The sequence below is a fragment of the Hyla sarda genome, chromosome 11 (genome assembly GCF_029499605.1).
Source record: "Hyla sarda isolate aHylSar1 chromosome 11, aHylSar1.hap1, whole genome shotgun sequence".
NCBI classification, from domain to species: Eukaryota; Metazoa; Chordata; class Amphibia; order Anura; family Hylidae; genus Hyla; species Hyla sarda.
Window position 1 is genome coordinate 18,937,160 of NC_079199.1, and position 12,128 is coordinate 18,949,287.

A 12,128-nucleotide genomic window follows, 5' to 3' on the forward strand; every position below is an offset into this window, starting at 1 on the left:
GAGCACCGGAAAGCTGAACTACTTTATGCAGGATAAGTCATCAACTGCCGAGCCGAGAAGTTTGTGACGAATCGAATTTACTGTAAGTTCGCTCATCCCTAGTCAACATTTTCCATCCAATAGCCACTATTCACCGATGTATCTGCCTGTCCTGAAAATCGTAATGATGCGATCCTAGAATTGACCTATATACAAAACTTAATGGGGCTTTATAATCTGGTATAATGCGGTTTCTGCAAATATCTGTATAATCAGAAAAGGCGCCCTACATGAAATCTTTTGACGGAAAATGTTCAAAGTGCAAAGCATTGGCAACAGAAAAAGCAAAAATAAATATAAGACTCTTAATCCAGATCCAGTTTGATGTGCAGTGAAGGGATGGCTTTCTGGAGGAGTTCCACTGTCTTCTCTCTTTGCTTGATCGCTGGTAGATCGCTCAGAAATAGGTGCTGCAAATTACTGGAAATCAGAGATTATGTTACTACATTGAAAGAACATACAAAACACTAATAAAATCTCTGCAGAAAACATCCTTAATATGTCAAGTGCAAAAGGCCTCTGTACACAAAGTCAGCTGAAACTCTAAGCCTGCGTGCACATTGCATCTACGTGCACTCTTCTACACCCATCTGTCACCCATGTACACTCCTCTACACCTCCCAACACCCGTTACCCATGTACACCCCTCTGTCACCCCCTAAAACCTCCCTGTCCCCCATATACACTCTTCTAAACCCCAACACCCCTGTTACCCATGTACACCCGTCACCCCCTATGCCTCCCTGTCACCCATGTACACTTTTCTACACCCCCAACACCCTTTACCCATGTACACTCCTCTGTCACCACTACGCCCCTGTCACCCATGTACACCCCTCTACACTCCTCTGTCACCCATGTACACTATTCTACACCCCTCTGTTACCCCTTTACACCTATATGCCCCTGTATTCCACTTTTGTAAAAGGGGACTCTGGATGCTGAGGCAGGAAAAGTGTGGAGCCTAATAGGTTTGTTTAGCAGGTTTAACGGTGAAGAATTGTGGCTGGAAGAAATCGTTATGATGACCCGGAGAAGAGAAGGGAACGACGCTGATTTTAGGAGATGTCACTTGTGAGTTGCTGTATAAAGCAGCACTGTAATCTACATACCCACAGATAAATTGATGTTGTGCTTTGCGGCTGTTTAACCCTCCCCCCTCCTTTTTTCCTCTTTGCTCGCTAAAAAAAAAATAATTAAAAATTTCCAGAGGGGTCATCAGAGCCGAAAAAGGTTGGGAACCACTGCTCTATAACATGCTCTTGGCTCATACATCAGGATGATTGACAAGCCAGGAGTCTGCACAGATCTCTGCTTGTCCTGCCCTCACTTCCTGTATTTGGACTCCTCATAGAGACACAGACAATAGCTGCAGGGACATAAATATACACAATTTTTAACCAATGTATATTACAAATATACATATAATAGTATTATTTACATTATATAAAAAGTTTTTGTTGATGACAGGTACACTTTCCCCACACATCAATAACAAAACACCTTGGGCATCCATGATCCTGTCCACAGTTGTCCTTCCTTGAAGCACTTTAAGTAGGTACAAACCACAACATTCTGGGAACAGACCGGCCATTACGGAGATGCTCTGACCCCCGTCGTGTCGACGTCACAATTTCACCCCAGTCAGAGTTGCTCACATACCAACATTTGCCCATTTTTCCTGCTCCAGTCACTACATAATCCACATTCTGCACCTATCAGTGCTTTTAATGTTATGGCTGATCGGTCTATCGGTGTATAAAACGACATTTACTACTAAAAACACATGGTAAATCCTGACACCCGTCGTGCCGGTGACCCACCTCAAGGTGTTCAGTGATATGACCCCTTTGTCGCTCACATTGCCACAGGTGATGATATCCAGGCTCTTCAGGCTCTTCTGTAGGTTCTCTACCTTACTCAGCCTCTCCAGACAGGCGTCCTCGATGTACATACACTTGCATAGTTTTATCTCCTCAACATGCTCCAGACCATCTGAAAAGAACAAAGACCAAAAGCTGATGAGTCTAAAAACTCCTGCAGTACAGAACTTTAGGTCAAGGCAGAGTCTGACAGGACGGGGAGGGGGGGGGGTTTTGGGAGAGAAGTTTTTGCAGCTCATACACATTCTATGGCTGGGTGACAAAACAAAGGGTTAAATTTACAGCAGGAGGTCATATGGTGTCTAAAACAGTCAGTCCCTATCCACATGTATCTCCTCGTAGGACTACGCAAGACAACTACGACGAAGAAATGTACTCATGTAAACCCAATAGCCGATGATTTGTGAGAATAATAAAATGGCCGTCCTCACCTAAGTAGTCAAACCCTCTGTACATGATGCAGGACTCTGTGGCATCTATGCCCTGAATCTTGTATTGTTCCCGAGTCCCGGTTGGGAGTCCATTATAATCGTTCTGCCACTTGTCAAATCCTTTATAACGTACTTTAGCGCCACAACGCAAAAGCCATTCTGATGCAGCGCGGTCCGGTCCGGCCTCTTTTATGCGCTCATAATCGACCCTGTAAGAGAAGGAAAAGCATGAGGGTCCTCTGTGACCAAGCAACCTACCTGGCTAGCTCACAGATCTCTCCTAATAACTTTAAAGGGGTACTCCACTGGCCAGCGTTTGGAAGTAAATGCTTTGAATGCCGTTTTTCGCACTGCGTGGGTCAGCCACGCCCCTCATTACGTCATGGTCACGTCCCCCTCAATGCAAGTCAATAAGAAGGGGTGTGACGGACAAAGTGGACGAGACTTAAAGGGGATAGTCCAGGATTGAAAAACTAATCCCCTATCTTAAAAGGGGAACTCCGGAGCTCAGCGCTTGGAATAAACTGTTCCGAACGCTGGAGCCGGGAGCATGTGACGTCATAGCCCTTCCCCCCTCATGACGTCACACCCCACCCTCTCAATGCAAGTCTATGGGAGGGGGCGTGACGGCCGTCACGCCCCCTCCCATAGACTTGCATTGAGGGGGCGGTGCTATGACGTCACAAGCTCCCGGCGCCGGCTCCAGCGTTCGGAAGAATTTGTTCCAAACACTGAGCAGCAGAGCACCCCTTTAAGGACAGATTTGCCATAACTTATGCCACAGATTGGCATACATAATAGCACAAATCTATGCCTGCGTATAGCCAACTAGAGATAGCGGGAAGAACGGTCCGTCATATGAGCGTTCAGCAGACAGCTGCTGTGTGCTATAGGGTGCGGCAGGACTTGGCGCTGTGGGGGGATACACGCCCATGGATTGGCTTTAATCTCCTATATTCCTAATTACCATTGTGCTCTCAGCTGTAACTGTGTTTCTGCGCCGTTGCTCTGTATCCCGGATTAAGTTTAGTGATTATAGACAAAGTCTGAATAAGACTCAGATTTGATTACCTGTGCGCTCCAGATAAGAGGCCCCCGGTGTCTTATTGCTCTGAAGAAACGGACCAGGTACAGCTGTCTCCAGAGCTGAGTGACTCCAGATAAAAGATGGCAGGCGTGACCCAAGCGTGAGCCGCTGCCACAATAACGGTATTGTATCATATCATGTATGGAGGACGGGCATGGAGCTGCGACCGCTTACTGAGGGTTTATCACTCGACTCATCTAGGTCTCGAGATTATTACAGTGACGACAAAGCTGCCATCTGCCTCCATGCTTCAGCGGGAACAAACAAAAGCCTGGAGTGAAGGAGTGGTGCCTGCTTCTAATCCTTCCCTCTTATAAGAATTTACCAGCTCTTCAGATTACACAGTGGACTTTTCTTCTAAATGTATAGTACAGTGGTCCTCAACATACGATGGTAATCCGTTCCAAATGGACCATTGTATGTTGAAACCATCGCATGTTGAGGGATCTGTGCAATGTAATGTATAGGACAGTGGTCTACAACCTGCGGACCTCCATATGTTGCAAAACTACAACACCCAGCATGCCCGGACAGCCGTTGGCTGTCCGGGCATGCTGGGTGTTGTAGTTTTGCAACATCTGGAGGTCCGCAGGTTGTAGACCACTGTTAGAGGAAGTTGTACTCACCTGTCCCCACTCGTCACCGCTGCCCGGAATGTCACTGTCCATCGCTGCCGCCGCGTCCCCAAGGTGTCCCCGACGCTCCGGCAAGGCCTCTGCTTCCCAGGCATCTGCGCTCTCCGTCGCCGTCATCACGTCGCTACGCACTCCGCTCCACTCCGCCCGTTGGCTGTCCGGGCATGCTGGGTGTTGTAGTTTTGCAACATCTGGAGGTCCGCAGGTTGTAGACCACTGTTAGAGGAACTTGTACTTACCTGTCCCCGCCGCTCCAGACCAGTCACCGCTCGTCACCGCTGCCCGGGATGTCGTCATTCATCGCTGTCGCCGCGTCCCCGGGGTGTCCCCGACGCTCCAGCAAGGTCTCTGTGTGATCGTCAGCGGACCACACGGGGCACCGTAAACAGCTATCCGGTGGTAGCTGAAGCAGTCTGCACTGCCGGATAGCCGTTTATGCGATGGCCCCGACATACAAAAGCATCGTATGTTGATGCTGCCTTCAACATGCGATGGCCTCTGAGAGACCATCATATGGTGAAATGATCGTATGTTAGGGCCATCGTATGTTGAAATTATTGTATGTCGGGGCCATTGTAGGTCGGGGGGGGGGGGGGTCACTGTACTGGCAGGAAGATTGTGCCATTTAGGGTACGAATGCACTACGTTTCTGCCCCCGTTAACCGCATCTGTCGGTATCCTGCTGAAAACGGGATACCGACATATACTGTTAACGGGAGCAGCAACTACATTCACCTCTAGTGACACCTGTTCGGATACAATCGCTATTCAAGAGCATAACGGCCCCCGTCATGAGTCCACTTAAAGGGGTACTCTGGCCCTAAGACATCTTATCCCCTGTCCAAAGGATAGGGGATGTCTGATCGCAGGGGTCCTGCCGCTGGGGACCCCCGCAATCTAGCATGCAGTACCCATCTGTGAGCACTGCAGGAAGCGCTGGAGGCTCCAAGTCTTATGCCTCCCGACCATGGGGACGGTGTATCATGATGTCACGACTCCGCCCCCGTGTGACATCATGCCCCGCCCCCCCAATGCAAGTCTACGGCTGTCACGCCCCCTCCCATAGACTTGCATTGAGGGGGCGGGGCTGAGTGGTGACATCACGATACTCAGTCCCCGTGGTTGGGAGGCATAAGACTTGGAGCCTCCAGCGCTTCCTGCAGTGCTCACAGGTGGGTGCTGCATGCTAGATTGCGGGGGTCCCCAGCGGCGGGACCCCCGTGATCAGACATCTTATTCCCTATCCTTTGGATAGATGATAAGATGTCTTAGGGCTGGAGTACCCCTTTAAAATAGCACATACAAGTGAAACTCAAAATTTAGAATATCCTGCAAAGTTCATTTATTTCAGTAATGCAACTTAAAAAGGTGAAACTTTTATATGACTCATTACATGCAAAGCAAGATAGGTCAAGACGTGATTTGTCATAATTGTGATGATTATGGTTACAGCTCATGAAAACCCCAAAGCGCCCCCCCCCCCCAATTACTATGATTTGGGGAGCCATGTCATCTGCTGGTGTTGGTCACTGTGCTTCATTAAAGGGGTATTCCAGAAAAACACTTTTATTATATATCTCAACTGGCTCCAGAAAGTTTAACAGATTTGTAAATTACTTATATAAAAAAAATCTTAATCCTTCCAATAATTATTAGCTGCTGAAGTTGAGTTGTTCTTTTCTGTCTGGCAACAGTGCTCTCTGCTGACATCTCTGCTTGTCTCGGGAACTGCACAGAGTAGAAGAGGTTTGCTATGGGGATTTGCTTCTAAACTGGGCAGTTCCAGAGAAACGTGTCATCAGAGAGCACTTAGACAGAAAAGAACAACTCAACTTTAGCAGCTCATAAGTACTGAAAGGATTAAGATTTTTTTAATAGAAGTAATTTACAAATCTGTTTAACTTTCTTGAGCCAGTTGATATATATGAAAAAAAGTTTTTTCCTGGAATACCCCTTTTAGTCAATGCATCCGTCTACCAGGATATTCTGAAGCACTTTATTCTTCCTTTCCTTTTAAATTGCATTAAAGGGGTAATCCAGTGGAAAACATTTTTTTTATTTTTTATTTAAATCAACTAGTGCCAGAAAGTGAAACAGATTTGTAAATGAAAACGTGAAAATAAAATGTGTTTGTGGTGTCAGTGCGATGATGGTATAGTTATAGATGTCCTGCGGTACAGACTTTGTCTCTGTACCGCAGGACATCTAAAACTATACCATCATCGACACAATTAGCACTGACACCACAAACAGTGGCATAGCAGGGAACCACTAGTGTGTGTCACAGCAGCTGTCAGTAATCCCATACGCGCCAGTATTCAACACCTATTTGTAGTGTACTTAGACAGATTTGTAAATGACTTCTATTAAAAAAATCTTTACCCTTCCGGTACTTTTTAGCAGCTGTATGCTACAGAGGAAATTCTTTTCTTTTTGAATTTCCTTTCTGTCTGACCACAGTGCTCTCTGCTGACACCTCTGTCCGTGTCAGGAACTGTCCAGAGCAGCATAGGTTTGCAATGGGGATTGTCTCCTGCTCTGGACAGTTCCTGACACGGACAGAGGTGTCAGCAGAGAGCACTGTGGTGAGACAGAAAGGAAATTCAAAAAGAAAAGAATTTCCTCTGTAGCATACACCTGCTAAAAAGTACTGGAAGGGAAAAGATTTTTTAATAGAAGTCATTTACAAATCTGTTTAACTTTCTGGCTCCAGTTGAGTTAAAAAAAAAAAAGTTTTCCACTTTTGCACAATATTCTAATATTTCGAGTTTCACCTGTACATCCCAAAGTGTCACTAGACCACAGAAGTGAATGGGGTGCGCTGCTCCCATTAACAGCATGCGCCTGCATCCCTTTTTTCGTCAGGATGCCGACGGATACGTTTAATGGGGCAGGAATGTAATGTGTTTGTACCCTTAGCCGATATAAAGAAATACCCCAAATATTACAATGCTGTGATATGCCAAGAGCAGGGCCTCCCCTCCCCCCTCAGGCCCTGCACTGGGCATATTACAATGTCCAAGTTTTACGCGGAGCTTTCCTTTAATTGCACATAAGCTAAAGTGGTTGTAAAGATTTGATTATTTTACCCCTGCAGCCCCTTCAAACAGCTGATCGGCAGGAGTGCCAGGAGTCAGACCTCCACCAATCTAATATTGATGGCCTGTCCTGGGTGCTGAGACCCCTGCGGATCATGAGAACAAGTGGGAAGAAGCACTCAACAAAGCACTTCTCTCCCTTCTTGCTGCAAGAAACAGGCTACAAAAAAGTTTCTCAACCCAAAAAAATTTAATAATAATAATTTTTTTAAATGCCCCCAGAAGAGTTTTTAATTTGAGCAATCAATAGAGGTTGGGGAGGGGCAAATTTGCATTATTCAACAGGGGGCGACAGTGAGCATAAAAGAATAGAACAGTAGTCTCCAAACTGTGGACATTCAGCTGTAGCAAAACTACAACTCCCAGCATGCCCGGACAGCCGATGGCTGTCCGGGCATGCTGAGAGTTGTAGTTTTGAAACAAATCCACAGTTTTGGGACCATTAGAATATACAGAACATGAAATCTGCTCTCCTTCCAGTTTATTTTAATTTTTATGTATCAACTGGCTCCAGAAAGTTAAACAGATTTGTAAATTACTTCTATTAAAAAAATTCTTAATCCTTTCAGTATTTATGAGCTGCTGAAGTTGAGTTGTTCTTTTCTGTCTGATGACACGTGTCTCGGGAACTGTCCAGAGTAGAAGCAAATCCCCATAGCAAACCTCTTCTACTCTGTGCAGTTCCCGAGACAAGCAGAGATGTCAGCAGAGAGCAGTGTTGCCAGACAGAAAAGAACAACTCAACTTCAGCAGCTGATAATTATTGGAAGGATTAAGATTTTTTAATAGAAGTAATTTACAAATCTGTTTAATTTTCTGGAGCCAGTTGATTATTTATATATATTTATATTTATTTATTTTTTTCCTGGAATATCCCTTTAAATTCCACTAAACTGATTTTACATTGCACCCACTTTGACGTAATAAAATGGTGACTGATGCCGCTTACCTGTTAAATACGGCATTCAGCCAGCCCCAAAAGTGTCTGCACCCAGGAGGAGACGGAAGTTGCTTCTTAATATGGAGATAAGGCCGCGCGAACTGAAGAAATATCATAGCTATTGACCTAGAACAGACAAAGCAAAAGACAATAAGCGTGGACAACAACTCCCAGCATGTACTGCCAGTGGGAAAATACCGGGAGCTGTGAATGGTCATCTAAGTGATCTGTGTGGGTTTAGCTCACGGGACCCCACTATGTCCACATGTGTGATACTACCGCTCGGCCCACCTACCACACACTGACGGACGATCCTAAAGAACCCTATGAAAATTCTACAAAGTTCTGTAATACTAATTGTTTCCATCACAAACCCCATTCAAAATCTCTGCTTGCTTCCAGTGAATAAAATATTGTACTTTACATCCAAGGGCTGAAAACGTGGATCCTCCAGCTATCATTTCATTTCCATTCACTAGCAGAAAGCCGGGGTTGTTTCCATTCACAAGCAGAAAGCCGGGGTTGTTTCTATTCACTTGCAGAAAGCCGGGGTTGTTTCTATTCACTAGCAGAAAGCCGGGGTTGTTTCTATTCACTAGCAGAAAGCCGGGGTTGTTTCTATTCACTAGCAGAAAGCCGGGGTTGTTTCTATTCACTAGCAGAAAGCCGGGGTTGTTTCTATTCACTAGCAGAAAGCCGGGGTTGTTTCTATTCACTAGCAGAAAGCCGGGGTTGTTTCTATTCACTAGCAGAAAGCCGGGGTTGTTTCTATTCACTAGCAGAAAGCCGGGGTTGTTTCTATTCACTAGCAGAAAGCCGGGGTTGTCTCTATTCACAAGCAGAAAGCCGGGGTTGTTTCCATTCACTAGCAGAAAGCCGGGGTTGTTTCTATTCACTAGCAGAAAGCCGAGGTTGTTTCTATTCACTAGCAGAAAGCCGGGGTTGTTTCCATTCACTAGCAGAAAGCCGAGGTTGTTTCTATTCACTAGCAGAAAGCCGAGGTTGTTTCTATTCACTAGCAGAAAGCCGGGGTTGTTTCTATTCACTAGCAGAATGCCGGGGTTGTTGCTATTCACTAGCAGAAAGCCGGGGTTGTTTCTATTCACTAGCAGAAAGCCGGGGTTGTTTCTATTCACTAGCAGAAAGCAGGGGTCCTAAATTGTCAAAAACTAAAAAAATAGTTTCGTGTAGAACTGTTTGTTATATTAAAACAAATTCAAAATCCAATCACTCGCATATTGTAAAGGTTTGTCCATATCCAATAGCCTGGTACATACATATGATACCACAGCGCCATCTAATGGCCAGTAACCATTACTGGGAAAGATGTTGCCAGTCTCCATTCACTGTAATGGAGGGTGAGAGACTCTCTAGACCAGTATTCCCCAACCAGGGTGCCTCCAGCTGTTGCAAAACTACAACGCTCAGCATGCCCGGACAGCCTCTGGCTGTCCGGGCATGCTGGGAGTCGTAGTTTTGCAACAGCTGGAGGCACCCTGGTTGGAGAACATTGCTCTAGACCACTTTTCTACTAGTCAGGATCACAGACCCTTAAAGGGGTAGTCCAGTGGTGAAAAACGTATCCCCTATCCTAAGGATAGGGGATAAGTTTGAGATTGCGGGGGGTCCGACCGCTGGGGCCCCCTGCGATCTCTCTGTACGGGGGCCAGGCTCTCCAGCCAGATAGCGGGTGTCGACCCCCGCACGAAGCGGCGGCCGACACGCCCCCTCAATACACCTCTATGGCAGAGCCGGAGATTGCCGAAGGCAGCGCTTCGGCTCTGCCATAGAGTTGTATTGAGGGGGAGTGTCGGCCGCCGCTTCGTGCGGAGGTCGACACGCCCCCTTCCCGCGGGCTGTCGGGGCTCCGTACAGGAGATCGCAGGGGGCCCCAGCGGTCGGACCCCCGGCGATCTGCAACTTATCCCCTATCCTTAGGATAGGGGATAAGTTGTTCACCACTGGGTCACCACTGGACTACTCCTTTAACTAGTCACTATGGGGGGCTTTCACTATTTATTTATAGGAGGCACTGGGGTTGTTATCCATATATTTTGCAGAAGTAAGAAAATATTGGGGACCCTAAACTTGTTGATCTTATCCTATTAGTGATTTTTTTTCTGTTTGCTACGAGCTCTAAAAATCTGCAGCGGAATAAGCCCCGCACTGGTATCCTGAGCCGGGGGAAGTGGATGTTTGGCCGTCTCATCAGGCTCTGGTGGCCACAATCTGAGAAACTCTTGGCCCTATTAAAAGCTGTTGTCAAACCTGCCTTGCAAAAAAATTAAAATAAATAAATAAAAATTTTAAATGACAAAAAAGTGGTATGTTCCTCAAAATGATATCAATAAAAACTACAAGTCATCCTGCAAAAAAAATAACAAAAAACAAAAGCATCTGTAACTCCTAAAGGATGCACGGCCTACATGTATGCCCCCGTGCTCGCTCCTGGTCTACAAAGTGCGCTCAGGAGATGATAGAAGCCAGGACCCACAGCTAATGCCAGACATCGCCAATTGCGCCGATAACAGGCATTTACCCTTTAGACGCAGTGATCAAAGTTGATTGGTTCATCTAAAAGTGATAAAAATGCAGATCGGGACCACCGCAACAAAATCGCAGGGTCCTGATCAGCCGAGAGGACGGACGGAGGTCTCTAATCTGCCTCCGCAGCCTGTACTAATGGAGCACCAATGAGGCTCGGTTTCCACAAAGGTTTCTTTCTGGTGGTTTTTGGGACAGTGCTCTCTGCTGACCCCTCTGTCCGTGTCTGGAACTGTCCAGAGCAGGAGAGATTTGCTATGGGGATTTGCTTCTACTCTGAACAGTTCCTGACATGGACACCGGTGTCAGCAGAGAGCACTGTGGTAAGGCAGAAAAGAAATTCAAAAAGAAAAGAACTTCCTCTGTAGTATACAGCAGCTGATAAGTACTGGAAGAATTACGATTTATATATATATATATATATATATATATATATATATATATATATATATAAATATATATATATATATATATATATATATATATATATATATATTAGAAGTAATTTACAAATCTACTTAACTTTCTGGCACCAGTTGATTTTGAAAAATCTGTTTTTCACCGGAGTACCCCTTTAAAACGATTTCTCTGAAACAGGCGAATGTCTCAGAGTAACTCAGTGTCCCGGGATCACAATACCTGCACCTGTATTATTTATATGTAGTCGCTGTTGACTAGGGATGAGCGAACTTACAGTAAATTCGATTCGTCACAAACTTCTCGGCTCGGCAGTTTATGACTTTTCCTGCATAAATTAGTTCAGCTTTCCGGTGCTCCGGTGGGCTGGAAAAGGTGGATGCAGTCCTAGGAGACTCTTTCCTAGGAATGTATCCACCTTTTCCAGCCCACCGGAGCACCTGAAGGCTGAACTAATTTACGCAGGAAAAGTCATCAACTGCCGAGCCGGGAAGTTCGTGACGAATCGAATTTACTGTAAGTTCGCTCATCTCTAGTAGTCGCTAAACAGAACTGTGCAAAAGGAAAAGTGACATGGTTGTCCATAGCAACCAGACTTTAGGACTCAAAATAATAGCAACCATCTAATTGGTTGCTAAGGGTAACCCCTGCATTCTCCTCTTGCACTGGTCACGTGCACTGCAAAATGGCTAATAACCATGTTCTGATGTAACAAGACTATACGCCATAGAGACCGAGACACGGTATAGAGAATACTGTATACCATAGATGATGTGACAAGAGCGTCCATCAGCCGCCCCTGCTGTACTACCATGACAACCTCACCTCCAGCGCGAGCTGTCCCGTACACAGCGTAACGCCACGCCCCCTGCCCTTTCACCCTTATCACACTGCGCACTCTTGCCGAGCTTTACTTCCGGGTATCATCCTATTGGTCAGAGAACGTTCTCAGGTCTATTTCTATTGGTGGATGAGTTACAGCCTGTGTTTATCTCTCTAGAACACTGTGATTGGTTGAGAATACATGTCCCCTATTGGCTGAGAAGTTCCTGTT

At 45.9% G+C, this 12,128-nt stretch overlaps 1 protein-coding gene across 2 annotated transcripts; it reads right to left on the minus strand.

Annotated features, from left to right (window-relative positions):
- Window positions 1-43: 43 nt before the first annotated feature.
- DMAC2L (distal membrane arm assembly component 2 like) lies at window positions 44-12,045 on the minus strand. Of its 2 annotated transcripts, none has more exons than XM_056545749.1 (5): window positions 11,900-12,045; window positions 8,123-8,239; window positions 2,354-2,562; window positions 1,863-2,034; window positions 44-459 (listed from the first exon to the last, which is right to left on the minus strand). In XM_056545749.1, exons 2-5 carry the CDS (start codon window positions 8,227-8,229, stop codon window positions 345-347), a joined length of 603 nt encoding a protein of 200 aa, XP_056401724.1. In that variant the 5' UTR covers window positions 8,230-8,239; window positions 11,900-12,045; the 3' UTR covers window positions 44-344. The 2 variants fall into 2 exon arrangements, with proteins under 2 accessions (XP_056401724.1, XP_056401725.1); XM_056545750.1 differs by having other exon boundaries at window positions 11,838-11,950.
- Between the last annotated feature and the right edge of the window lie 83 nt (window positions 12,046-12,128).

Coding starts and splice junctions, on each gene's coding strand:
- DMAC2L (XM_056545749.1), bottom strand. CDS start 8,229: ATGATATTTCTTCAGTTCGCGCGGCCTTATCTCCATATTAAGAAGCAA. Junction 2,035..2,353: donor CAGAGGGTTTGACTACTTAG/GTGAGGACGGCC, acceptor TGTTCTTTTCAG/ATGGTCTGGAGCATGTTGAG. Junction 460..1,862: donor ATATCACTGAACACCTTGAG/GTGGGTCACCGG, acceptor TCTGATTTCCAG/TAATTTGCAGCACCTATTTC.